The sequence below is a fragment of the Copadichromis virginalis genome, linkage group LG6, assembly GCF_057382275.1.
Source record: "Copadichromis virginalis isolate Kocher_CV1m ecotype Utaka linkage group LG6, C_Virginalis_male_GT1.1, whole genome shotgun sequence".
In the NCBI taxonomy this organism is placed as follows: domain Eukaryota; kingdom Metazoa; phylum Chordata; class Actinopteri; order Cichliformes; family Cichlidae; genus Copadichromis; species Copadichromis virginalis.
In genome coordinates, this window is record NC_140623.1 from 1,675,283 (window position 1) to 1,701,635 (window position 26,353).

A 26,353-nucleotide genomic window follows, 5' to 3' on the forward strand; every position below is an offset into this window, starting at 1 on the left:
ACTCCAGCATGAGCACCCATCCCTCAACCCGAGGATCACCACAACATAATCTAACAGATCTACACCTTAGTTCACAGATTCACTTTGTCTAGGGTGCATTTCTGAGATTTCACACAACCCAGGATTCAAATCACGAATAAATAATGGGCTTGGATTTACAACATTATAAATGAAATGCGCTCTATTTGGAAGCAGCAGGTCTCCCTCCCCTTTCGACGGGTTGTGTGTGATTATTGATCCCTTTACCCCTAGTCCTAAAGTGTGTATTTATTTTCTTACTCTTCTTATATATATTGTTTGTTTACTTGCACTGCTGTAACTGGAGCCTCCTCGTCTCGTCTCTCTATGTACTGGACTGTAGCGGAGATGACAATAAAGTTTACTTTGACTTCAGCAGCAAGCAGGCGCACCGAGGGCTCTCGCGCTCACTTTTTGTGTACAGAATTTCAAAAAAAAACATCGGTGCAAATTATAAGTCTGTATCATGATGTCTGGTGTTTTCGTGTTTGTTGGTTTGTTTTTATTTTGTTTTATTGCGAGTTGGTTATTAGATGCTGCTTCATCCGGTCAGAGAATCCCCCGTCACCCCGTCCCCTCCTCTCTGCGCCACAAGCAGCAGGCGCACCTCGCAAACGGAGGGCGCCCTTACTCCCAGAAAATGATAGAAAACCGATCGGTGCCTATGCCATTCCCAATATGCGCTGGCTGACGTCGGGGCAGCGTGAGTACGAGCATTTCTTTTTTTTTGCCGATGCCCGTGATGCCGCCCCCCACCATGATGCCGCCCTGGGCAACCGCCCATGTCGCCCGTATCTAAAACAGCTACTGGTTAGAGCTATGCATATGTGTATCACATGTAACAATCATTACTAGTTTATTAGAAGTTAATCTAGCTTGTACTGGAATATAAACTTAATACAAGAAGAAGCACTCTGAAAGCACAAACCACTCTCTGGGCAGTTTTATTTTTAAGGGAAGATTATTACATTTTGCATATGTATTTTGTATTCTTTATTATTTTTAAACTTGCTTTAAGAAGTTTGTAATGCAGGAAAAAAATGCAATGTGCAATGTGCAAGCATTTTAATATACTTGACATAATTTGAGTATAATATTTTTGGGTTTTTTTTTTAATTCGTGTGGATATTGTAAATGTGTAAACATTCACTTCATTGTTTAATACAATTTGTTAAAATCTTTGGTAATAAGCATGTGAATAAAGATTTGATTCGGTTTATTTTGTACATTCAAAATGTTTTGATGCATACTCAGTCATCCAGATAAGTAAATCCCAAAAAGTTGATTCAGTTCATCCAGACGTGGTGTTTTCAGTGGGAGAAACATTTCATCACTGAGCCAAGTGACTTCTTCAGTCTCAAAATGCTACGTCCAGATGAACTGAATCAACTTTTGGGGATTCAAAATGTTATGTATTTAAACTGTTATAAGATGTTAATCTAATGTACACAACAAAGGCATACTGAAATGAATCTGAAATCATATTGCCATTTTAAAAAGCTCTATAAAGCATTATTATTAATTTCACCTGTAGACTAATCTATTGGCCTTAAAGATGAAGTCAGAAGTCAAATGTGACATGAAATTTTAAATTTTTATGCAGTAATTTCTTTCTTCTCATTTTAAAGGGGATTTACAGGCCTTTGTCTGTTCATGCACATTAAGCGTGTACAGAGGAAGTCAGGCAGCCAGATGTCTATCTCTCTAAAATTTTCCAACCACAGAAGAAATCATCTTCAGATCACATCTCCATCTCCATCCATTTTTACTTCTGAGAATTGCATTTCCTGCTCTGTCTGTGTGTGAGTGTGAATAACAGCTTATTATTTCTTTCTATTGATCAAGTTGTTCAGAGGCGACTGTTAAAACGGAGTGTACGACTGTTCAAATTCAAATTTTATTTGTCACGTACACAGTCATACACAGTACGATATGTAGTGAAATGCTTGGACAACTGCTCGTGACCTAAAGAAAACAAAAAAGGAAAAGGCTATGAATAAGATAGGAAATAAATATGAAAAATTAAAAAGGGTAAATTTAACTAGGAAGAAATAAAATATAAATTAAGGTTAAAAATGAAATAACTGTACAACACAAATTAGAATGAAGGGTAAATTTAACTGGGAAAGAATAAGATAAAATATATAAATTAAAGTTGAAAATAAAATAACTGTACAACAAAATACACAGTATAGAACTATATAAGAATGTATGAAGAAATATAAATAAATATATACACAATAACAGCAGCTGTACAAGTATTAACCGGAAATGAAGAATATAATGTCCAGTGTTGTGCAATCCACATTATGTCTTGTGCAGTGCAAATATGCTTAAAGTGATTTAAGTAATGAAGTGAAACAATGTCCAGAAAGTCCAGTGTGTGTGTAAGAACCATATGTGTGGGTCAGTACTGTGTGGTGGTGTGATTGAGAGACCGTATCGCCTGCGGGAAGAAGCTCCTCCTCAGTCTCTCTGTGTTGGTCTTCAGGGAGCGGAATCGCTTTCCTGACCTCAGCAGAGAGAACAGTCTGTTGTTGGGATGGCTGAGGTCCTTCACGATCTTCCTGGCCTTGGTCCAGCACCGCCTGCTGTAGACTGAGTGCAGGTCAGGGAGCTCGGAGCGGATGGTGCGCTCAGCTGATCGCACAACCCTCTGTAGAGCTCGTCTGTCCTGCATGGTGCTGTTCCCGAACCAGGTTAAGATGTTTCCCGTCAGGATGCTCTCTATGGTGCAGGAGTAAAAGTTCCTGAGCACCTTGGAGGGCAGTTGGAAGTCTCTCAAGCGTCTGAGGTGGTAGAGACGCTGTCGGGCCTTTATCACCATGGTGTTGATGTGACAAGACCATGACAGGTCCTGCGTGATGTGAACTCCGAGGTATTTGAAGCTGTCCACTCTCTCCACTGTGTCGCCAGGTTTAATCCCTATGCTTCACATGTTGTCTGGTACAAAAATGGGCGCTAAGTATATAAAGAATGAAATTTTTCACTGTCCAGGGTGATTTATGGAACAGAGTGAATTACAGTAACAGAAGTATCTGTGCATTCATCAGTGTTCATTTCTTGAACTTACAGTGCCCCAAGTGCCCTTTTCTTGAGGCAGATTTTTATTTGTTTTTAAATTTTTATTATAATTCTTTTTAATGTGTGTGTGTGTGTGTGTGTGTGTGGAGTCCTGTCTGTGCCCCTCAACAATAATATTTAACTATTAATTACATTTTTGCTAAATAAAAGGATCTAGCTTGCATCAGTCACATGACTACCATTAACCAATGATCGCTCTTGATGGCAGAGCGTGCTGGTTACGAGCCGGGAACGAGCTCGCAAAGAGCATGCACGTTTTTTGCCGTCTGAGTGGTGCAGAGCTATAGGAGAAACACAAGTTAATTGAGAGATGCAGACTGATGCAAAAACAGTAAGTAGGTGTACAGCGTACATTGTAGTGTATAGCACACAGCAGTATTAGGTTATTATGTACACATTGGTCAACTGTCTTGTGACAACCAGAGATGGGCAGTAACGCTTTACTTGTAACGCGTTACAATGTTGTAGCCCATCAGGTAAAAACATAGGCTACATTTGCTTTACATTGTCCCCACCTGATGACAGTGGTATAGTATGATATGATTCCATATTAGATTCTTGATGAATGTGTGTTGTTGTTCTTCAGCCTGGTTCTATGTGTCCCTTTTTAACTTTGAGTACCCGCCCCTTTAAAGATCTCTGCACAGCCCTGGAGCAGAATAATATCAGTCCATGAGTCTCAGACTGAGGCAGAGCTGAAGTGTGAAAGCAGCTGCAGTCCAGCTGGTTTTCTTTTGTGTGGTTCAACAAAAAACAAATTTTGTTCCAGTCATGAAAGGTTCCTGTTTCGTCATAAATGTTCTAGGATCAACCTTCCAACTGACCAAATTACATTATCTGAGCCAAAAAGTTAGTTAATGCTTTTAAAATTATGACTATCACACCAAATTTGTAACCTAAATTTGGCTAACAGCAAACTTAACTTGATAATTAGAGTGGGTGGGTGTGGTGAATGGGTGGAGAGGTTTTGGAGACAGTGTCGGAGGAGTCGGGCGGCCACAGCTGCCAGTCATCAGCTAATTGTGATTCCTCTATTTTGTCTCAGGCTATGTCCACACGTACCCGGGTATTTTTCTATGCGTTTGTACCTTTCGTCCACACGTAAACTGTGTTTTCGGTCACTGAAAACGGAGATTTTAAAAACTCCGGCCAGGGTGGATATTTTTGAAAACTCAGTTTTTGCATTTACGTGTGGACGAGAAAAACGGAGAAAACGCAGAAAATGCAGCATCAAAGGTGTGCGCCTTTTTTGACGTCACACTGTGCGCCACGTTATTGTTCCGGTGAAATTAATTTCTACAATACTGTTACTGTTAATTCTACTCTCTGCAGTGTTTAAATGCTTACATATACACACACAGTTACTGTCCCTCCACACATACAACTCGGTTCTGCTTCTATGCCCCATCTTTGTTTACTATTTCCCACCGAGGCTTCTAGACTTCTGATTGGCCAACATTTCTACACGGTTAGGAATATATCGCCACCTGTTACTTTGGCATGTTCCTAGCAGCGTTTTCTTTCATTTCTGCATTTACGTGTGGACGGGATTATTTTTTAAAACGAAAACGGAAAATCTCCGTTTTCAAAAATACCCGTGTACGTGTGGACGTAGCCTCAGTAGGTCGCTGGGACCAGGGGTGAGTGATGACTGCGGTGTGCAGTGTGTTAAAATTTCTGCAAGAATAAAGTCTGTGTGTTCTATCATCGAGAGACCCAGTGTCTGTATGTTGGGTCCCACAGTAACAATGAGTGATACAATAATTTATTTATTATTTTGTACAAATTAATAAAGAAAACATCAGACATCACAGCGACATGATTGGTCAGTTGCAATGTTAATCCTGGACCAACATTATTATGATGATGCCGATTCAGTCTTTGTTTAGATCACTGTGCAGATCAGCTAATTAAAGACTCCCAAAAGCATCAGGACAGAACTTCACCATCAGACCCAAAAACAGTGGGACTCATTACTGTGAAGCCAAGAACACAAGAGGACGTCAGAACTCCAAAAACATGTAACCAGTGCAAAGAAAACAAAATATTCTTATACTTTGTAATTCCTACACTTTCAGTGCATCATTAAATTGACTCGATACTGATTTCTCTGCTTGTGTTGAATCTGTGGATCAGGTAGTCCAATAAATGAATTCTTTTTAATTAAACAACCAGTTTCTTGTTGTTGGATTAAATCCACAAGGAAAAGACTTGTAGGTTTTTGAAAGTGGACAAATTAATCTATAATATATAATAATAAATATCGTTAAAGTAACAGGTCCTACGGATACAACTTATGCTATAATATGTTCACAATAAATTAGTTTTTAATTCACTAGAAAAGAAAAATAAGCAATCTTAAAACTTAATGTTAAGGAAAAGAGCTTCCAATGACCTTATTTGCATCTCATAGACAGAAAAAGTCATTTAATTTTGAAAACAAATATTTTGGTGTGTAACTCTTCTTAAAGAACTCGACATGTTGTTTTAAACTCAATAGTTTCCACACTGCTTGGTGGTAAAACATGAACATGTGTTGATTCCCGCTTTATCTGCTGTTTAGACAAATGAGCTGTCATGAACAATTCAATGAGGAAACTTAGCATTAAGTGTGAAGAAACCCTGTTAAATATCCTGATCCAAACTGCTGGTGTTTTCTATGTAATGCTTTTTAGCTTTTCTACTATGTGAATCTGTATTAATAGCAATAATATCATCTTCTCTCTTTTTCTGTCTACACCAGAAGTAAAGGAAGAGTAGAGAAATCATCTGCACTGTACTCCACAGTCAACAAAACCTGATTAATATAATAAAACATTCTAAGCTCACATTATTACTTGATCAGCCATATTGTTATACTGTTAAGCTGTGAATGTGGAAAGAGTTAACAGTGTATGCTCGTTTGGATACAAATCAACCAACTCCTCTTGTTTAGGAGGCTAAAGAAACTAGGACCAACACCACCACCTGCAGGTGTGGAGTGAAAACCTCCAGAAAGACTTCTTGTGTTGTTGCAGATAAGACATCACTGCAGTGAGTAGTTAAGCCTGCCCAGTGGATGACTGCTATCACACTCAACCCCATCATGTAGATTTGCAGGAGTAAAACACTCCCTGCTGACCCTGCTGACCTGTCCATTATCTTCTGATTATTTATTTGTATTTGTATTTTTGCATCGACTTGGAGCTGAACTTACTGTTTTGGTAGCATTTTTATAGTCTGTGTGTATTTTTTGTGATAAATAGAAAACAGAAAAGATCAAATACAATACTGTAAAAATAAAGCATGTCAGATACTTTTTAATATTTAATTTTTAGTGATAAAAATGAATACAATGCTATTTTTATTTAACTTTCATGATGGATTGAACAAATATGGCAGGCTTCACCACAAAAACGATCACTAAACTGTCCTATCAAAACAGAAAAAATACTGGAGTGTCCAGGTAGTGCTCTAATTATAGCTCAGAAAATAATTTAGTTAAATGTGTGCCAATTCTTGATTGACCTGGTCACTCGAATCCCAAATCATCAAAATATTAGAATATTTTCTTCCCCGCCATCCCTGATTTCCTTAAAAATATTATGTTTGTAATCTGTAATTTGGGACAGATGTATTAAAACACATCTGTGTATTGGCTAATTAAAAATATAACCAAAATTCAGGCAACCCTTTAAAGTCCTATATTTGAACAAATTAAAAAATCCCAGGACATTGTAAAAACAAAACTAGTGGCAATTTCTGAATAGATACATAGGTGTATTTCACAATAGTAAAGCACATAATATTTTTAACATTAGGAATTAGAAAAAAAACAACAACTGGAATGTCCAGATGACACTCAAATTATCACTAAGAAAATAAGTTTGTTAAATATGTAATTTGTGCATAACTTTTATTTATAAGACTTACACACCATTTTGAGATGGTGTTCCATGTACGCCCTGCCTACTAGCATCTTGCACCCTGCTGTTGGGTTGTCTCAGGGGGATCTTTTCACAACCTGCACCTGGGGTTCTTGCCTGGTGTGGTAGACCCCAGCCTCTATGGATCTTGTGTTTAGTGCCTCTGTGCTATCTTTTAGTCCGGCTTTGTAAAGCCATTGGCAGGATTTTCAATCTGCTGGGTGGTACGTGCTGTTCAGGGGCCTGTGCTTCTTTGATGGTTCATCTTCTTGCTCTTCTTCTTTCTCTGGTTTCTGCTGTCTCGGGTATTCACTAAGCATGTGATCAGCTGTTGCCATCTTCCTGATGCACTAAAGGATCTTTGTGTGTAGGTGTTGATTCCCTAGATCTTTTTCTTTTCATTCAACTGGCTCATTTTACTTGGTTTTCTCTCTGCAGGAATTTGGCAGTTGTGGCATTCCTATAGGCCTCTTCATGAGTCCCATTTGCCTGTGGGATTCCAAGATCTTTGCATCTATCTTCCATGTCAACAATGCTGCCTTCTGGTAGTACAATCTCCCCAGTTCTAACGACTTTCTCTACTTTTTTCCCATCCAACTACATTTATCCAGTCCAGATGTTGTTACACTAGATCCTAGCAGTGTGGATCGGTGAACTAATGTCTCTCCTGGCACACAGCTTGATACCATCCATGTTGAGGATATGACTAATGATTTCTCATTGATGATTTGACTAAGGGTGTTCAGGCCTTTGTAGAAAGGGAGTGGGGACAGAGTATCTCCTTGGTAAATCCTGCATCCTTGACAGTGACTTGTTGGCCTCTAGTGTTGTTGGCCACATCCCTGTTGAATTCCTAATGAAGGCTCTCTGGTTGATCTTCTTCTGTTTCAGGCATTCCAGGATCCATCTGAATCCTGGAATCATCGTCTTTCTTGAAGTCGATCCAGGCGGTGCACAGGTTGGTCATTCTGGTTTTACAGTCTCAAGTGACTGCTCCGTCAACAAGGAGGTGTTTTGCCCCTCTGGTGTCTCTGCCTTTTTCCTTCTATGTGCCTGTTCATTTTCGCCCTATTACAGGACAGGAGCTTCCATGTTTTATTGAGGCAGATTATTGGTTAGTAGTTGGTCCTTTCTGGGGGTCCTTGGGGATCAGGACTGTCCAGCTTTGGATTAGCCATTCTGGGTTCGTCTCATCCACTAGAAGCTGGTTAACTTTTGCTAATTAAGAGAGTTATTACTACATGGAAGAGGTCACACTCAAATTTGTATTTAATTACTTAGAATTACTATGCATTATTATGACCATGTGATTAAAATAAATGTAATGCATCCAAATTAAAAAATGGTTTTCCTCAGACTCTAGCGAAACAGAAACAGGGATGACCTGGTGGAAACAGCGAAGAATCCCAAAGTGCAAAATAAAGGGCAGATTTGCAGGGACTAATATTTAAGGTTCTTTTATCTGATAAAAGTGTGGTAATTGCTTGTGGTCCATAAACTTGTGATGATACATAATTACTTGGCTGCCAACTGAGAGTAGAAGAGCAAGTACAAGACCACTCTGCATTCTGGTATTGTGTGCATAGTGGTGGTTTTTGACTCTGTTTTAGAAAACTATCTTCAGTATCAGAAAGACTGTGGTGTGGTGTAATGTGTACTTAAATTTCACGTTTAGGGTTCAAATAGATCACTTCACTTGGAGAAAAAAAATCCTACAGATGTTGGACGTATCTGTATTCTAAATATTAGGTGGTGGCATGTCATCTTTGCCCTCTATGAAATCTACAGCTAATGGTTTCTTATTGTCTTAAAAAATAAATTCCCGAATCACATACAGCGGGGTTCTTAACAAGTATGTGAATCATTCACGCCCCACACAGGATATATTTATTTTGACATCCATGTTAAAATTTTAGTTACATTATAGATACTTATTTTAATGTAACACTGTGGAGATTAGTTTTGAGTTTTATAGATTTATAGAAAAATTGATCATGGTCTTGTGATCATATGATCTCATTAATAAACTGGACCAGAAACGTAAAATTAAAACGTGATTAAAATATGTTGTGTTTGTTTTTAAGAAGTTCATTCTGCGTGCTGCACTGTATAAAAACCATTTCTTCATTTCAGTGTGGGAGTCTGTTTACGCTTACTGAGCGTGTACAGCAGGAAGGAAGACAGTTTAATATGACTTTAATATTTTCCAACCACAGAAGACATCTCATCTCACCTCAGTGTCTCATGAAGACTAACTAGTGAACAGGATTTTTCATGTTGAAGTAATTTAAGGAATGAGAGGAGCAGCTATGAGTTTAAGTGCAGCAGCCAGTGGATTTGTTATCTTCCTTCTCTCTTTATCAGGTATTGGGAACCTCTATATTTGATTTATACCTACGGTTACACTGTCGACACCAGAGCTGTTTCTGGCTGTCACACATTCAGCAACTGCATTACTTTTATGAATTATAACTGTAAACAGAAGAGATTTATTTTTTTGCCTTCTTTTTTTTAGTAAAAAAATACAAATGTTGTGTAATGTGTTGTAAACACTACAGATATTATTTTTTTCCATAAATATACACTGTTAGAAAAAGGCCATTGTATTTGTATTTAACTTTCTAAAATGTTTATTTTGCTATAGTACTTATTTACACAATTTAGATTATTTCTAGTTTATTAAACATTGAATTTATGAGAGAAATCTTCTAAGGATTAATAAACATTCTCACATATACCTCATATGAATACATTTATATTATACCCTGTTATCAAGCACTATACCTGGTCTCAACCAATTAGGTGATTAGAAGAAAATGACTCTAAAACTATTTCATGATTGTTACGGTCAACAACAAAAGAATCAAAACTTCAGTTTTTCTATTGTGATGAAGAGTGCTTGGTCTAAATCCCATCAGAATTTCTCTCTGCATATAGTTTAACTACAAATAAGACTGTTTATGGTTGTTATCATTAATCTAACTGCATTCTGATGTGTTCTGTGTTACAGTGGTACAGAGTCAGAATGATTATGCAGTGACTTACACTTCTACTCAGATCTGTGCTGTAAAAGGATCAACAGTGGTCATAGGCTGCTCCTTCAAACACCCTTCAAGAGTAATTGTGTTAAAAAAAGTTTGGTTCACTAAAGGGAATAACCCGTATGATCTGAAAACAGACCCAGCATATGCAGGTCGACTTTCATACAGCTCTCATTGGAAGAGCTGCACTCTGACAATCAGAGACCTGAGAGAGAGCGACTCAGCTGTGTACAAGTTCAGGTTTGAAGCAAACCAGAAAAGTTTTACTGGTTTACCTGGAGTCACTCTGACTGTCACAGGTACTGATCTACACACACTGATAAATATTTCATCAACTTAATATGCATGTTCTACTGTGCTTCTAAACTTTTCAATGGTTTAATGTATAGACATTGAGAGAATTATTATTTTGTTACTACCGTAATTCATTTTATTACTTCTGTGAATTTTACTGATGTCTCCTTCAGTGTGAGAGTGACTGACATCTTATTTATTGTTTCTTGTCCACTGGTCAAGATGTTCAGGTCAGTGTGTCGACTGGACGACAGTTGGATTGTGTCACCAGGTGCAATCATTATGTTTCATCTTATGTCTGGTACAAAAATGAACAACAAGTGAATGGAGCCAGCTCTTCTTCTTATGAAGCTCAATATGACACTGAAAACAGCTACTCATGTGCTTTAAAAGGATTTGAGGATTTTCACTCTCCATTAGTTTGTGAGTTCACTTTGAGATTTTACCTGAATGAAAACTTTTAATATGGAGGCTTATTAATGGTGTGTTCTTTCTGTCAATAAGCATGTTTTTTTTTTATCTCTTAGGTGCCAAAAAACAGTGGTGCAACAGAGTGAATTACAGTAACAGAAGAATCTGTGCATTCAAAGGCTCATCAGTGGACATTTCTTGTACTTACAACAATTTTGAACGTCAAATCCAATCAACATCCTGGTTCCATTCTGGTCGTGGATCTGAGGACCTCAGAAAAGACTCCCAGTATGCAGGTCGTGTTCAGGTAATTGAAAGAGAGAGAGGACGCTCCACTCTGAGAATCAGAGACCTGACAGAGAGTGATTCAGCCGAGTATCACTTCAAATTCAAAACACAAAGATTTGAATGGAAGAGTAGTTTACCTGGAACAACTCTGACTGTCACAGGTACTGATCAACACACACTGATGGATATTTAATCAGCTCAGTTGCTCTGTTGTGTTAATGGGTGTATTTATTGTTTTGAGTATTTAAGTCTGATGTCTGCTGTGTTGTCATATTCAGCTCTGCAGGTGAAGGTGAGCAGAATAATATCAGTCCATGAGTCTCAGACTGAGGCAGAGCTGAAGTGTGAAAGCAGCTGCAGTCCAGCTGGTCGTCTTTCTTTCATCTGGTTCAAAAACAATCAGCTTATGGTTGAACGAAGTTCTTATCAAGATCTGTTCAATCCTGGAGACATCATCTCCTGTGCTTTCAAAGGACATGAAGATTATCCCTCAGATCCTGTGTGTAAGTTTACTTCACTCTGTTATTGATGATCATGATTTTCAGCTCCTCAGCTTTCTTTGTTCACCAAAATGTTGTTTAAGATATTAAGTAGAATTCACAATACTGTACATACAGTTTAAAGGTGAGTGGAGTCAGGTTCATGAATTAGAGGTAAGCACTCAGTTAAAGTCAGAAAAGAACAGTCATTGTGCTGAAGAGTGGTTTGATCCTGATCAGAGAACATCAAAGTTCTTTTCATTTTGGAAGGTACAAGCACATGTACATTTAATCGTGATTATTTACTTTAGAGGAACTAATTAGCAATGTAATAAGCAGGGATCTTCTGACTGTCTACAAAGGTCTGTCCATGGACTGTCATGTGTACATCCAATTTATGGAACAACTGACAAATCCAGCAAACATGGTCTGTTCATGCAAAGCATGAATCTGCTATATTGAAGATAACTAGGATCTCCATATTTTGATTTTCAAAAAAGAGGACACCTGGCCCAGTCATGAGGAACTTTAATAATACTGTTTGCTTAAAGAAAACATATTTAAACAATGCCTTCTCTGTGCGGTTAATTAATGGTAAAATTAAAAATGTCATATTGGCTTTTACAAGTCAACAAGTGCAAAAAAAGAGGACGGTTGGTCACCCTAAAGATAACAGATGTGACCAATAATTACAGGCTTGTGTTTCCCCATACTGGATGTGACAGACTGAAATGAAAGTGAGGGAAATTTCTTGACCACCACTTTAGATAATAGAGATAATTTGCACACACAATTATAACATAACAATAACGATAAAAGTAAATGTATTTTTTCTGTTCTAGACATTCCAGAGGTTCCCACTGTGTCAGTGAGTCCCTCTGGTGAGATAGTGGAGGGAAGTTCAGTGACTCTGACCTGTAGCAGTGATGCTAACCCAGCAGCTAATTACACCTGGTACAAGGAACAACAACCAATCAGCCAAGAAAAGCAAATCACCTTCAGGTCCACCCGGTCTTCTGACTCTGGAGAGTATTACTGTACTGCTGAGAATGAGGTGGGGCGAAGGTCATCTGAAGTGATCTCTATCAAAGTGAAATGTGAGTCAAGACAGTTTTCTTATAATGCCACACAGAAACAGGGGTTTAAACTCTGAAATCGTCACAGGTGGAGAAAACTGTCAATCAACTGTACAATCTGCGATGTCGGGAATAGATATTTAAACTTAAAGAATAGGATGGTGTACAATTTCTTCACAATTATTATGTTGAACACTAAATTCAAATGTAAATTTGCTGCAATTTTTGTCATAATTATTTCCACATCCCTTCCAGATGCTCCAAAGCTTCCCTCTGTGTCAGTGAGTCCCTCTGCTGAGATAATGGAGGGTAATTCAGTCACTCCGTCTGGTGAGATTGGTGACGACAGTCCAGTGACTCTGACCTGTAGCACAGTCAGTTTTTCTCCTGACATTAGGAACAATCAAGGTAGTGACACAACTGAGTTGTTAAAAAATGCCCTGATTGTAGTTTTAGTATTTTTAGTTTTCAACTGTTGTATGCCGTTAGGCAAGAACTATACTCAAAATGAGTCATTAATTAAGACTTTGGTCTGATATGTTTTATCTTCTATGTCCATTCTTATGGGACCATTAATCTTGTAATCCAGTAACAAGTTTTCAGTTTGGTCACTGTTTCCTAGACTCATGGAAAAAAACAGCTGCAGTTGTATCAATCACTGTTCTATTTCTGGCTGTTATAATCATCTGCGGAATCATATTCATTAGGTGAGCAGTTCAGTTTTATTGTTGTTATTAAAAATTTATTTAGTAATTTCATGTTATGATTAATTAACATGTTCATTTGTTCTTCTGTACAGAAGAAAAGGGTGCTTCAAAACAAATTCATCCAGACAGAGGCCAGACAACAAACCAGAGGTAAGGAAGAAGAGGTCAGGTATCAGGTATACATATATGAACCTGAAAAAGACCATGTTAATGTAAATGAATCTCTTTGTATATGTTGCATACTGCTGTCATACACCGCACAGTGGGAAGTTTAAATTTGGCTGCTATAGTACAGACGTTTGATGACTTTGTATAGTTTACATGCTTCAAACTTCATGTCCCACCCAGGTTTATGAGATCCACACTGCACAGTGTGGATCTAATGATTGATTTCTAATACTGCACAGTGTGTGGGTATCTTAAGTTCTCTCATATATGAAAATGTACATGAACAGTTCATAAAATGTAAAGTCTACTGTTTTTCTTGAGAGTGTGATTAATTGTAATTAACTTTCATGTGTTGAGAAAATGACATCTTTCTGTTTAATAGTGTTGTTGGTGGCATTGCTCTTCCTTTGCTGCATATAGGGCTGTAGTGGGGTGGGGTGGCTGTAGCTCAGGTGGCAGAGCAGGTCAGCCACTAATCAGAAGGTCGGTGGTTCGATCCCAGGCTGCACCCTGGCTGCATGCCAAATATCCTTGGGCAAGATACTAACCCCGTGTTTGCCTACTGGTGGTGGTCAGAGGGCCCGGTGGCGCCTGTGTCCGGCAGCCTCGCCTCTGTCAGTGTGCCCCAGGGCAGCTGTGGCTACAATGTAGCTTGCTATCGCCAGTGTGTGAATGGGTGAATGACTGAATGTAGTATAAAGTGCTTTGGGGTCCTATGGACTAGAAAAGTGCTATACAAATGCAGGCCATTTACCATATAAACCTCTCCAGGAATACATAGAAATACAAGGTTTGGGAGGCTGTGGCTCAGGAGGAAAGGGGGATGTCCAACCATAACCTTTCACCTTTTATGGTTATTTTTAATTACAGGAAAATGCATATTGTTATTACACACTTAACGCTCCGCAAAGTGGGTGTCCAAAGCATGACGGCCCTTCAGCTCCAGCACAGAGTAGAGCAGCAGAGGAGCACCAGGATGATCTTTGCTATTCCAGTGTAACTTTCATAAAGAAGCCAGAAGAGCACGACTACTACAACATTCTTCCCATTAAGACCAAAAGAAGAAAAAAACAGGATGAAGAAGTAACAGATGTGGACTACACTGTGGTCAGATTAAACAGCACCCAAAGGTGAGGACACTTAGTTTGTGAAACGCTGGGAAAATATTTCCAGGCTGTTATATTTGTTCATTTTTGGCACTACACAAAGTTTTTTCTTTTCTTAATTAATGTTACTGATATTGTGAGCTTTTAAAAAAATCATATTATCTTTATATTTCTGAGAGTGTGTTTTTACCTTTACAGGTTAAGAGATCAACAGGCTGCAGAGCATTCATCAGCACTGTACAGCACAGTCAGGAAAAAGTAGAGTATGAACATGAATGTGTGTCCTCAGTGTACATATTTAATGCTTTTAGGAAGATACTGCTGTGTATGGCTGTGTTTGCATTTTGATAAAGAATGATGCAACAGATGAATCAAAATGTGTCCTTGGACAGTGGACTTCCTGTCCCTGTCTACACGTGTATCTAGTTTCTTGAAGACCTGAACAAGAGGAACATTACAGAATTTATTTTTGGCGATCTTGGAAAAGCAAAATGTGTTGCACCACAAATGCACTCTGATCAGAGTTCTGATGGCAACAGCTGCCAGACAGGATTAAATTAAAAAAAAAATGAGTCTACCTTTACTGAAATAAAATCTTACTACAGCTAACAAGAAGCCCAAGACCTCTCTAGGCAGTAGGCACTATTGGGGGAATTGTATTGTACTTTGTTTATGTTAATTTTGTTTTCTTTGTTCTTTTTAAGGGTACTTTAAGTTTGTAGTACACTCAAACAAGTGTAAAGGCTTTTATTTGTCCTGCTGAAACCCATTTTAATGTACTTAACATAATTGTGAGTAGAATTATTTTTTATTTGTGTGGATATGGGATATAGGAGTCTTTGCAGAACAGCAGGAGGTAGGTCTGATTAATCTTAAAGTCCTGGTGCTTTGACCGTTTGCTGTTATTTTCAGTGCCCTGCTGAACTGCGCTCATGTGTTTTGTGATTACAGCTGTGTTTAGCAGTTTCTTGTTATCTTTAAACTTATTTCCTTTATAGTGAATCAGAGGGAGCATGATTTTGTCCATCATTCAAGTCGTTCTTGTAATTTGAGTAAAATTAGAAATGTTTCACTGAGATTAAATAAAATAAAACAAAATAATAAAAAAACATTGTTTCTACAAATTCTGGTGTCTTTCTCCACTTCATGTTGCTGCTTTTGAGCAAGCTAGTAACAGTGCTGAGCATTTACATATTTAAATAATTGCAGGTTGCTTTTGTCCCAAACATCTTAAATAGAGGGTTTGAGCTGAGCTGCTTTCTGCAAGCAGAACGGCTAAATTCAGCTGCACTTCACCAACTTCCTGTTATCTACTTCAAGTTGGGTGATATGAGACATTGAGTTTCCCTTTTACTGCAAGTTCACACAATAAACTTAATTTAAAGCTGAAGGTAACCCATATGGAAAAGATATATATAAATCTTATAAAGTTTGTATCTGTCTTGTGTGAAACTTGTATGAAAAGCATATAAGAGTGAAAACAGATATAAGATCCCTTGAAAAATTATATAATGAAACTTGTATGTTTTGGATACTTACTAAAACAATGTTTTTTCTTTTCTTAATTAATGTTACTGATATTGTGAGCTTTTAAAAAAAAGTAAAAACTTATATGATTTACACATGAAAGTGGCCACTTTCATGTGTAAATCATGTAAGCCTTATATGATTTACACATGAAAGTGGCCACTTTCATGAGTAATCACATATAAGTTTTTACTATTTCTTTTCCGTATGGGAAAGAAAATAGCTCAGCTATCACAAGGAATGATCTCATTAATAAATTGTTGTGTGTTTTAAAACAACCATTTTAAATGTGTTTTCTTAAAGCTGTCGTCAGTGATCGCACCAGAGGAGATTTAATCTGTTCATGCACATTAGGCGTGTGCGGAGGAAGGAAGACAGCCGGATATCGATCTCGCTTTAATTTTCCAACCACAGAAGAAACCATCTTCAAACATCTTTGATGAAATACACAATTTTTCATATGTGATCGACCTGATGCAGTTTAAGCAAGAAGTGTTTAAAGAAATGAGAGGAGCAGCTATAAATGCAACTGCAGTAACGAGTGAAGTCTTCCTTCTCTCTGTGCTGATATGGTACAAAATATAAATCTCCATTTATGTTTTGTTTTTATACACAAACCACTCACGTGTGGTTTCACCTCAAGCATCTGAAGCGCTGCACATCATATGATACTGTAAAGCTGTGTTTGTGTAATGAGCGGGATGAAGAAACGGCTGTTTTGGACTGAAACCAAATTTTAGAAAATATACTTATACTATGTTACTTTAGCGTCCACCACTACAAGCATTTTATCTGACAGCTTTGATCAAGGATTCTTGCATGTACATGTGAGGTCACATACAGTGCACTGAAAAAGTATTTACCCCTTCCTGATGTCTTTGCATATGCTTTCTTTCTTTTTGTATATTTGCTACAATATGACAGATATTTTTTATATTATGAGAAATATTACCCCGTTAAATTTTGAAATAACTGGCTTTTTTCTATTTATTGGAAAGCTAGTTAAATTTAGTTTGCTACACGTAGGCCTGATTGCTGCAGGACCCACTGAATGAAGAAATCACTTAAACAGAACTTATCTGATTAAGTGAAGAGCACAAAATGCAACACATCATGCCACAATAAAGACAGAGCTAAAGAAACAAAGTTGTCTATCAGAGTGGAAAGTTATGTGGGAGGCTGTGAATTTAGAAAATTTTAATGAACAGTAAAAGAGGAATAATAAATAATGATTGATTAATCAATAAATAATTCAAATGGTGAAGGGATTAACAAAAATAAAAGGCAAAAAAAAATTCTTACTTAAAAAAATTATATGAGAATTTTTTTCTAAAAATGCAATTTAAAAAAGAGAAATGAGTAAGGGTAACTAGAAGTAAGTAAGGGTATATAGAGTGTTTGAGGAGACGGGGAAATGTCAGTCTAAGTGTAGAGTAACTGTGACGGGTGGATGTCTCAGAGCTGAGAGTTCACGGCTGAAACGTGGCTTTCTCTGTTCGCTCAGTCCTCACGCAGAGCTGAGCGCTTTCTGCTCCTCAGTAATAACACAGAGACTTTTATTGAGCAGAACTGAAGCGTGTTTCAGGTTTTTAGTTGCATTTGTGCACGGAGATCGGCACAAACCTCAAGTGTCTCACCAGTGAGCACGCAGAGCGATTTTCATGTCATTTCCTTTTCTTCTTCTTAATTTTTTTTAATAAAACTGTTTTGCTTCATGCCACAGCCTTCAGATATATAATAACGACTCTAATCCGTTCATGCAGCTTCAGTTTCACACAGCCTGCAGCGATATTTACGAACACGGCTCAGTAACGGTCATGTCTGGACTGCGATTTAAAAAACGGCCCGCCGTGATCAGTCCATTTTAATAAATAAACAAAAATTAATAATAAAAATAAAATAAATATAATTCTATATGTGGCGAGACGAGGTTGGGATATAAAGTAAATACTCTTTGCAGTTTTAAAAAGACAACGCCACCCTGGGAATTTCACCCAGAGAATACTGAAAGTAACACTAAATCACCAGAAAGGCACTTAGGTTCGCTATACTCAGTCCAGAGACGAGGTTCAATGATCAACAAATTCACAATTTATTAATAATTATTTAAAACACCATATAAAAGCACAATCATAAATATTCAAGTACAAATATGCTTAAAAAGGTATTCAGAGCTGAGGCTTACCAGTGGAGGGGCAGGGATGCCACACACAACTAAAGAAAGAAAACACACCAAAACACAAGTGCAACACACTATCACACACACTCACACTAATAAACTAAACAAGGCAGGTGTGTACACTCAAGGGATCCCACCACCAAGGCACCCTAGTCTCCTCCACGTCGGCACTCCGCATCTGAATAAAAAGAAACAAAGAAAATTTTAATATATTACAACAAACTAATGTGTAGCACCGGGGGATAACCCAACTGCAGGACCACACTGGTGATCTACAGCTAGAAAAAGGGCCTCCCACCAGTGGTGTAACAAAAATCCAAACTACAAATCAAAAGCAATAAAACAACATACAATCTGGATAAAACTCTAAAATCTGGAGCAAACGGAATCGCCGTACTGCTCCAACTTGCCGTCCACACGACGATAAGTTAACAGTCAATCAATATGCACGCCAGCTGACTCCGATAACCGGCATGCATATGGCCGTTGTCCACGCCGACGTCCACTGTAAAAGCTGACAGCAGCAGGGAAAGAATTCTCACAACGGGAACAGACGGTAAAAGCACAGCAAGGCAAAACAGCAGCACTTCAGTTCGCGTAGCTTGGCGCAAAACTAAGGTCCACACTTCCTGCGAAACATAATAAATAATTACTATAAAAGAACAATAGAAGGCAGAGAGCGTAACAAAAGTTGATTACGTACCAAGTAGGCCGGGTCACAGAACGTAAGCAGAATAGCTCAGAGGAGGCTTCTATAGCTACGACCAGCCGCGATGGAGACTTTAGAGGAGTAACCCACAAACGATCTCTACCACACCGAGGAAGTCAGGTGACCAAAAAGGAGATCACAGGCAAACGATGCAGAGACACTCAAATGGCCACTATTTATACCAGCGCCCCCTAATGGGCCAGGCTGAAAGTGGGTTGGACCGAGGGATAACATTCATCCTGCCACATTCTACCCCTCCTTCTTGCATCGTCGCCCCGACGATGAAAAGACAAAGACACCCAGATTACAAAGACACCCAGATTAGTCCCAAGGCCTAAAAAATGCAGAGACAGCATGTACCCTAGGCTCAGAAATAGAGTTAGCAGCCCCTTGTGCCACCTCCCCTGTTGGTCTTGGGAGACGATGGATGTTTGAATGCTGGCCAGCTGTGGACCGGGTTGTTTTTCGCACCACCACATTTCTTGTATCAGAACTCGTAGAGGGAGCAGGAATAGAGCTAGATGGAACTGGTGCTACACTCGGCGTAACTGTACAAGTGGCTGGAACATCGGAAGTTCGGTCTTCTGGTGGAAGCAACAACTCAGGGCTACTTGGAATCACTGCCACTGGGCTGTAAGATGGTGAAACATTTACTTGAGGAGCTCCTATGCTCAGGAATAACAGGTCACTGTCACGTGATGAGTCATGTCCTGGTTCTGGGGAGGATATTTCTGGGCCATGTGAGCTACTGCTTGGAGCAGGCCCTTCTGATGGTGTAGCTGCCGTTACCACAGCCTTCAACAAGGTACGATGAACATGCTTCACACTGCTGGGATCATCTGCAGGTGCAATGGTATATACTGCCCCACCTCCTTTAGGTGCCTTCAGGATTCTATATACCACGGGTTTCCATCGATCTTGGATTTTACATCTCCCTCTTCCACTCAGATCACGCAGGAACACCAACTGGCCATTGTTCAATGGTGCCTCTTTCACCTTTTTATCATGGTGCCTCTTTCTGCGGTCGGCAGCCAATTGCAATCGTTCCTTGGCTCCTTCATGTACAACCTGTAGCCGGGCTTGATGCTCCTGAATCCACTCGTGCACATCTCCACTGATGGGGTCCGGTACTCTGCCCAACAGAAAGTCCACTGGCAACCTGGGTTCTTGCCCAAACATCAATAAGAATGGGGTTTCCCCAGTAGCCTGATGGGGAGTGGTATTATAACAGTAGAGTAACTGGGGCAAACATACATTCCAGTCTCTTTTTCTGGATACTGGCAGGGTCCGCAACAAATTGTGCAAAGTCCTATTAAAACGTTCACACTGACCATTTCCAGCCGGATGATAAGGAGTAGTGTGGGACTTCTCGATACCATAAAACCTGCAGAGCTGCTGGATCAGGGAGCTTTCAAAGTTACGACCCTGATCGGAATGGATACGCGCTGGTACACCAAACTTTGAAAACCACTCAGTCACGAGAACCTGGGCCACTGTAGCAGCACATTGGTCACGAGTGGGGACAGCCAATGTATACTTGCTGAAAACATCAGTCATCACCAAAACGTTCTCCAGCCCATTTCGGGAAGGTTCGAGCAAGGTGTAATCAATGGCCAAGATTTCATTTGGTCGAGAAGCCAACAAATGTCCCATGAAACTTTGAGCTGCTGGTCGGGTGTCTTTTGCAATTTGGCAACGTTCACATCTCTGACACCAACGAGCTACCTCAGCAGACATACCGGGCCAGTAGCACCGTGAGCGGAGAAGCGCTAGGGTCCTTTCCACCCCTTGATGGCCATGGTCCTGATGAACATGAGTCAACACCTGCTCAATCAGTGCACTAGGCAGCAAAAGCTGAAGTATCACCTCGGCACCGTCAGGGCGATGAACCTGACGATACAGAACTCCTTCCCTTTCAATCAGACGATCCCATTGTCGTAGCAGCACTAGAGCAGGTGGAGCAAGCTGCTGCCGCTCCTCAAAGCTGGGTCGCTGCTTCCGCCTCCAGAACACCAAGATCTCTTTTATCACTGAGTCGACCTGTTGGAGGGTATGAAGATCAGGAGTAGTGAGATGGGGCAAAACTGTAATGGCAGCTTGTGATACCTCAGCTGGTCCCAGCCGCAAGGCTTGTTGAAGAGGTCCAGGCAAGGCTGTACCAGGAACCATGGCTTTAATCTCCTGAGGATCAGGTGGATGCTGGCGGGATAAAGCGTCTGCATTCTTATTACTCCTTCCTGACCTGTACTTTAAGTCAAAGTCAAACGAAGCGAGCTGAGCTGCCCAGCGCTGTTCAGTAGCCCCAAGTTTAGCGGAAGACAAGTGACTAAGAGGATTGTTGTCGGTGTAAACAATACACTTATGGCCCAACAAGTACTCTCTAAATTTCTCAGTCATGGCCCACTTAAGTGCCAAAAACTCCAGCTTCATTGAGCTATAATTTAGCATATTGCGCTCAGTGGGCCTCAAACCCCGACTGGCATAGGCTATTGGCCTCACCTTACCTCCCTGCTCCTGGGAAAGCACTGCCCCTAGGCCGGCATGGCTGGCATCCACTTCTAAAATAAAAGGCAAAGAGAAATCTGCATAAGCGAGCACTGGTGCTGTTGTCAGCTTAGTCTTTAATGCCTCAAAACTTTGAGCACACTCTGCAGTCCAGTTCTCCGCGACACCATGCTCTGACCTCTTCTTTGATTTTCTGCCTCCCCACTCTGCCACCAGTCTATGCAGAGGTGCCGCCAACTTGGCAAAACCCTCTACAAAACGGCGATAATAGCTGGCAAACCCAAGAAAGGAGCGTAGTTCCGAGACAGTCTTAGGAGGCTGCCAGTTAGCCACCACTTCCACCTTGCTAGGGTCCGTGGAAACACCTTGATCGGAGATGACATGGCCTAAGTAGCGAACCTCCCGCTGGAAAAAGGCACATTTGGCAAGCTTGGCTTTTAAACCTTCCTGCTGAAGCCGACCTAGCACCACATCCAGCCGCTCAAGATGTTGCGATACTGTTGATGAAAAGATTACAATGTCATCAAGATAGAGAAGCAGAGACTGGCACTGTTGATCACCGAAAAGGCGTTGCATTAGTCTCTGGAAGGTACTAGGGGCATTACAGAGCCCAAATGGCATTCGGTTCCATTCAAATAGGCCGAAAGGAGTACAGAAGGCAGTCTTGGGCCTATCCTCTTCTGTAACTGGGACCTGATTATAGCCACTTGCTAAATCCATGGTGGAAAACCAACGGGCACCAGTCAGCGCATCTAAGGATTCTTCAATGCGCGGCAGGGGGAATGCATCTTTCCTTGTCTTGTTGTTCAGTTGCCGATAATCAACACACATGCGCGGGCTGCCATCCTTCTTAACGAGCACAATGGGAGAAGCATAGGGGCTGCTACTCTCTCTAATCACCTCAGCCCCTAACAACTGGTTAATATGCTCTTTCACAACCTCGTACTCTGAAGGGGGGATGCGCCTATAACGCTGCCGCACGGGGATATCGTCTAAGACTGGAATGTCATGGGAGATCAAGTTAGTGCAACCCAAATCAGTGTCATGAGCAGAAAAGACAGAGCTGTATTTCTTAAGGAGAGACCTCACCTGTCCCTGTTCCTCTGCTGACAGTTTAGACAAATCAATCCCTTCCATCTGATCCTGCACAGTAGGAGTGGTGGTGTGAGATGCCATTGTGGCTACATTAGGGGGTATTTCTGTCACACCAGCGGGCAAACTGACCACATGAACATCTTCCAGGGTCCCTATAACGGTCCTGGGGTGAAGCAAGACCGCCGTGGTCCCTACATTAACAACTGGTATATATGCAGTACCTCTAACCACTCGAACCAATGCAGGGGACGCTAAAAGTCCAGCAGGCAAGTTAACATCAGTAGGTTCAAATAACACAGTGGCACCTGAATATTGCTCAGAACAGGTGGCGGCCACTACTTTCATTACACCACCTGGAATGCAACATGCTCGCTTACCCCTCACTCTCACATGGCCAGACAAATCCAGTGGGGCTCTTATACTAACGTCATGGCACTTTTGCAGCGCCTGCACAAGGGGTTTAGGGGCCTCGGTGACAAAGCCCAAACTAAACAATGCTTCACCGTGTTGCCCAAAAAGCTCGTGGTAACACTTCCGAATGACATTCATCCCCAATACACCCGGAACCGTGGAAGGTCCTGCACCTGGAGGATCTTTAACGACCAACACGCCACACTGTGGAAGAAACTTGTCACAGAGCTCTACACTTAGCTCGATATAGCCAAGGTAAGGAATGGACAACCCATTAGCCGCTTTAAGCTGCAACCAATGACAAGCTTGGAGACGCTCTTGACCCCAGGACTCAAAATGCTGGCGGAAAAAACTTTCAGTAATGGTAGAGACCATGGACCCTGTATCAACCAAACAAGGTACTTTTATACCGCCCATGTCCACATCTATATGAGGACAGGATGAAATTAATTTCGAGACTGCCTCTGGACCATTAGAAACAACCCTTGAGCCAATAGACACCCCACCCGAACTGTGGCTCGGCAATACGGAGGGTGCTAGTTTTCCGAAGCCGTATTTAAAGGAGAGTGCCTGCGATTATGCAGAGGGGCCTGCGAAGGAGGCCGGGAACGAGGAACGCGTTCCCCATCACACTCCCGAGCAAAATGTCCAGGTTGCTGACAACGACGGCATATAATGGAGTCGCCCCGTCCTGAGCGAGGCATTCGATGGGGGCCCTGCAATCGAGCAATGCTCTGAGTGAGCTGATTAAGTTGCTCCTGCTGGCGCTTTAACAATTCCTTCATCTCGCTCATCTCAGACAAATGGGTAGACTGAGCTATTCCTGAGGGACCGCTATGGACCCCATACTGAATGCCATAAACAGAAGGGACAGAACTGCTTCTATGCCTAACGCCACTAGGCAACCCTTCACGTTCCCACCTAATAGCTTCCCCTCTAATCTCCAGCAAGGTCAGTGTTGGCTGCCTCCTTACTAGCTGCTTTAACTCCCGCCGCAAGGTACTATCTAAGACCTGTTCAACAAATTGATCTCTTAATAAAACGTCAGCATTGGGCATGCCATTGGGGGCACTCGATTTAACTTTCTCCATAAGACCCAAGAGAGCGAGGGAAAACTCTTGCAGTGTCTCACTTTCCTGCTGTTTTCTAGAGAAGAAAGCTTCCTGCAATGCTACATAGGATTCTGAACAGCCATAAAGTTCTTGCAATATAGTAATTATCTTAGCAGGATCAGTCCTCTCTGCACTAGAGCGATATTTAATCTCCTCACGTGCTTCTCCTTCTAGGTGGTCAAACAGGAAAAATGCTTTATCAGCCAAAGACAAATGACGTGCTCTAGCACAACCTTCTAATTCCTCCAACCATTCATTCAACCCTATACCTGATTTTCCTCTAAACATAGGGCATTTTCTGTCACGGGGCACAAAAACTAGTCTCTCTGCTACAGAGACACCAGCCGTTGGGGGGTTCACAGATGATGCAGTTGAAGTAGAAGGTGTAGCACTAGTACCTGACCCAACAGCCCTCTCCTGACGCAGCCTCTCATTGTCTGCTTTCAGCTGCGCGATCAAGTCCCTGAGTTCCTGTAACTCTTCCTCCATCTCTGTAACACAGCTGTGAAATCCCACACCAAAGTAGCTGCTGCTTTGCCTTTATTCTGTACAAAATAATATAAAAAAACAATTTACGTTACACCAAACAAAAAAAGAAGAACACACGTCTCTGTTTTAAAGAGTACATCCTGTCGACAACGCCAAGTTTGTGGCGAGACGAGGTTGGGATATAAAGTAAATACTCTTTGCAGTTTTAAAAAGACAACGCCACCCTGGGAATTTCACCCAGAGAATACTGAAAGTAACACTAAATCACCAGAAAGGCACTTAGGTTCGCTATACTCAGTCCAGAGACGAGGTTCAATGATCAACAAATTCACAATTTATTAATAATTATTTAAAACACCATATAAAAGCACAATCATAAATATTCAAGTACAAATATGCTTAAAAAGGTATTCAGAGCTGAGGCTTACCAGTGGAGGGGCAGGGATGCCACACACAACTAAAGAAAGAAAACACACCAAAACACAAGTGCAACACACTATCACACACACTCACACTAATAAACTAAACAAGGCAGGTGTGTACACTCAAGGGATCCCACCACCAAGGCACCCTAGTCTCCTCCACGTCGGCACTCCGCATCTGAATAAAAAGAAACAAAGAAAATTTTAATATATTACAACAAACTAATGTGTAGCACCGGGGGATAACCCAACTGCAGGACCACACTGGTGATCTACAGCTAGAAAAAGGGCCTCCCACCAGTGGTGTAACAAAAATCCAAACTACAAATCAAAAGCAATAAAACAACATACAATCTGGATAAAACTCTAAAATCTGGAGCAAACGGAATCGCCGTACTGCTCCAACTTGCCGTCCACACGACGATAAGTTAACAGTCAATCAATATGCACGCCAGCTGACTCCGATAACCGGCATGCATATGGCCGTTGTCCACGCCGACGTCCACTGTAAAAGCTGACAGCAGCAGGGAAAGAATTCTCACAACGGGAACAGACGGTAAAAGCACAGCAAGGCAAAACAGCAGCACTTCAGTTCGCGTAGCTTGGCGCAAAACTAAGGTCCACACTTCCTGCGAAACATAATAAATAATTACTATAAAAGAACAATAGAAGGCAGAGAGCGTAACAAAAGTTGATTACGTACCAAGTAGGCCGGGTCACAGAACGTAAGCAGAATAGCTCAGAGGAGGCTTCTATAGCTACGACCAGCCGCGATGGAGACTTTAGAGGAGTAACCCACAAACGATCTCTACCACACCGAGGAAGTCAGGTGACCAAAAAGGAGATCACAGGCAAACGATGCAGAGACACTCAAATGGCCACTATTTATACCAGCGCCCCCTAATGGGCCAGGCTGAAAGTGGGTTGGACCGAGGGATAACATTCATCCTGCCACATATACATAGATTTAATTACTGATATTGAGACAGTTTTTTTAAACGAGGTTAATCAAGTTTACTTGATTTTCCTCCTCTATTCTTTCTTTATGTGCCTCCATCGATTTTTGTTATTTGCACGTAAACTACACTTTTCTCCGTCTCTTGCTCACTCGGTTGGTGGGACTGCTGTTCTTCCTCCAGTGTTTCTCCCCGGTTAGTGTTCACAGCAGTCACCACCCGTGAATCCGAGGCCTTTATATTATTTATTTCTCCTACATTGGGTAGTCTGACACATTTTGTTGCATTTATTTTTTAGTTTATTTTACCTCTTTCAGCTTTCCTTTTTTATTTATCCATCCTTATCAAACACTTCTTCCACACTAAACTGA

General features: G+C 40.7%; 1 protein-coding gene and 1 long non-coding RNA gene across 3 annotated transcripts; one reads left to right on the plus strand and one right to left on the minus strand.

Moving 5' to 3' along the window:
• The first annotated feature begins 696 nt into the window (after positions 1-696).
• LOC146706888 (sialoadhesin-like) lies at positions 697-15,692 on the plus strand. The gene is made up of 14 exons (XM_085460711.1): positions 697-828; positions 7,446-7,552; positions 7,899-7,965; positions 8,085-8,121; positions 10,018-10,347; positions 10,565-10,765; positions 10,870-11,202; positions 11,320-11,544; positions 12,363-12,617; positions 12,852-13,004; positions 13,219-13,303; positions 13,396-13,453; positions 14,342-14,601; positions 14,776-15,692. Exons 1-14 carry the CDS (start codon positions 697-699, stop codon positions 14,837-14,839), a joined length of 2,307 nt encoding a protein of 768 aa, XP_085316837.1. The 3' UTR covers positions 14,840-15,692.
• Positions 15,693-18,172: 2,480 nt separating this feature from the next.
• LOC146706889 (uncharacterized) lies at positions 18,173-25,723 on the minus strand. Of its 2 annotated transcripts, none has more exons than XR_014920714.1 (3): positions 25,118-25,723; positions 24,514-24,660; positions 18,173-18,461 (listed from the first exon to the last, which is right to left on the minus strand). It is a non-coding gene; the product is annotated as an uncharacterized LOC146706889 (long non-coding RNA). The 2 variants fall into 2 exon arrangements; XR_014920713.1 differs by having other exon boundaries at positions 25,033-25,723.
• Positions 25,724-26,353: the final 630 nt, after the last annotated feature.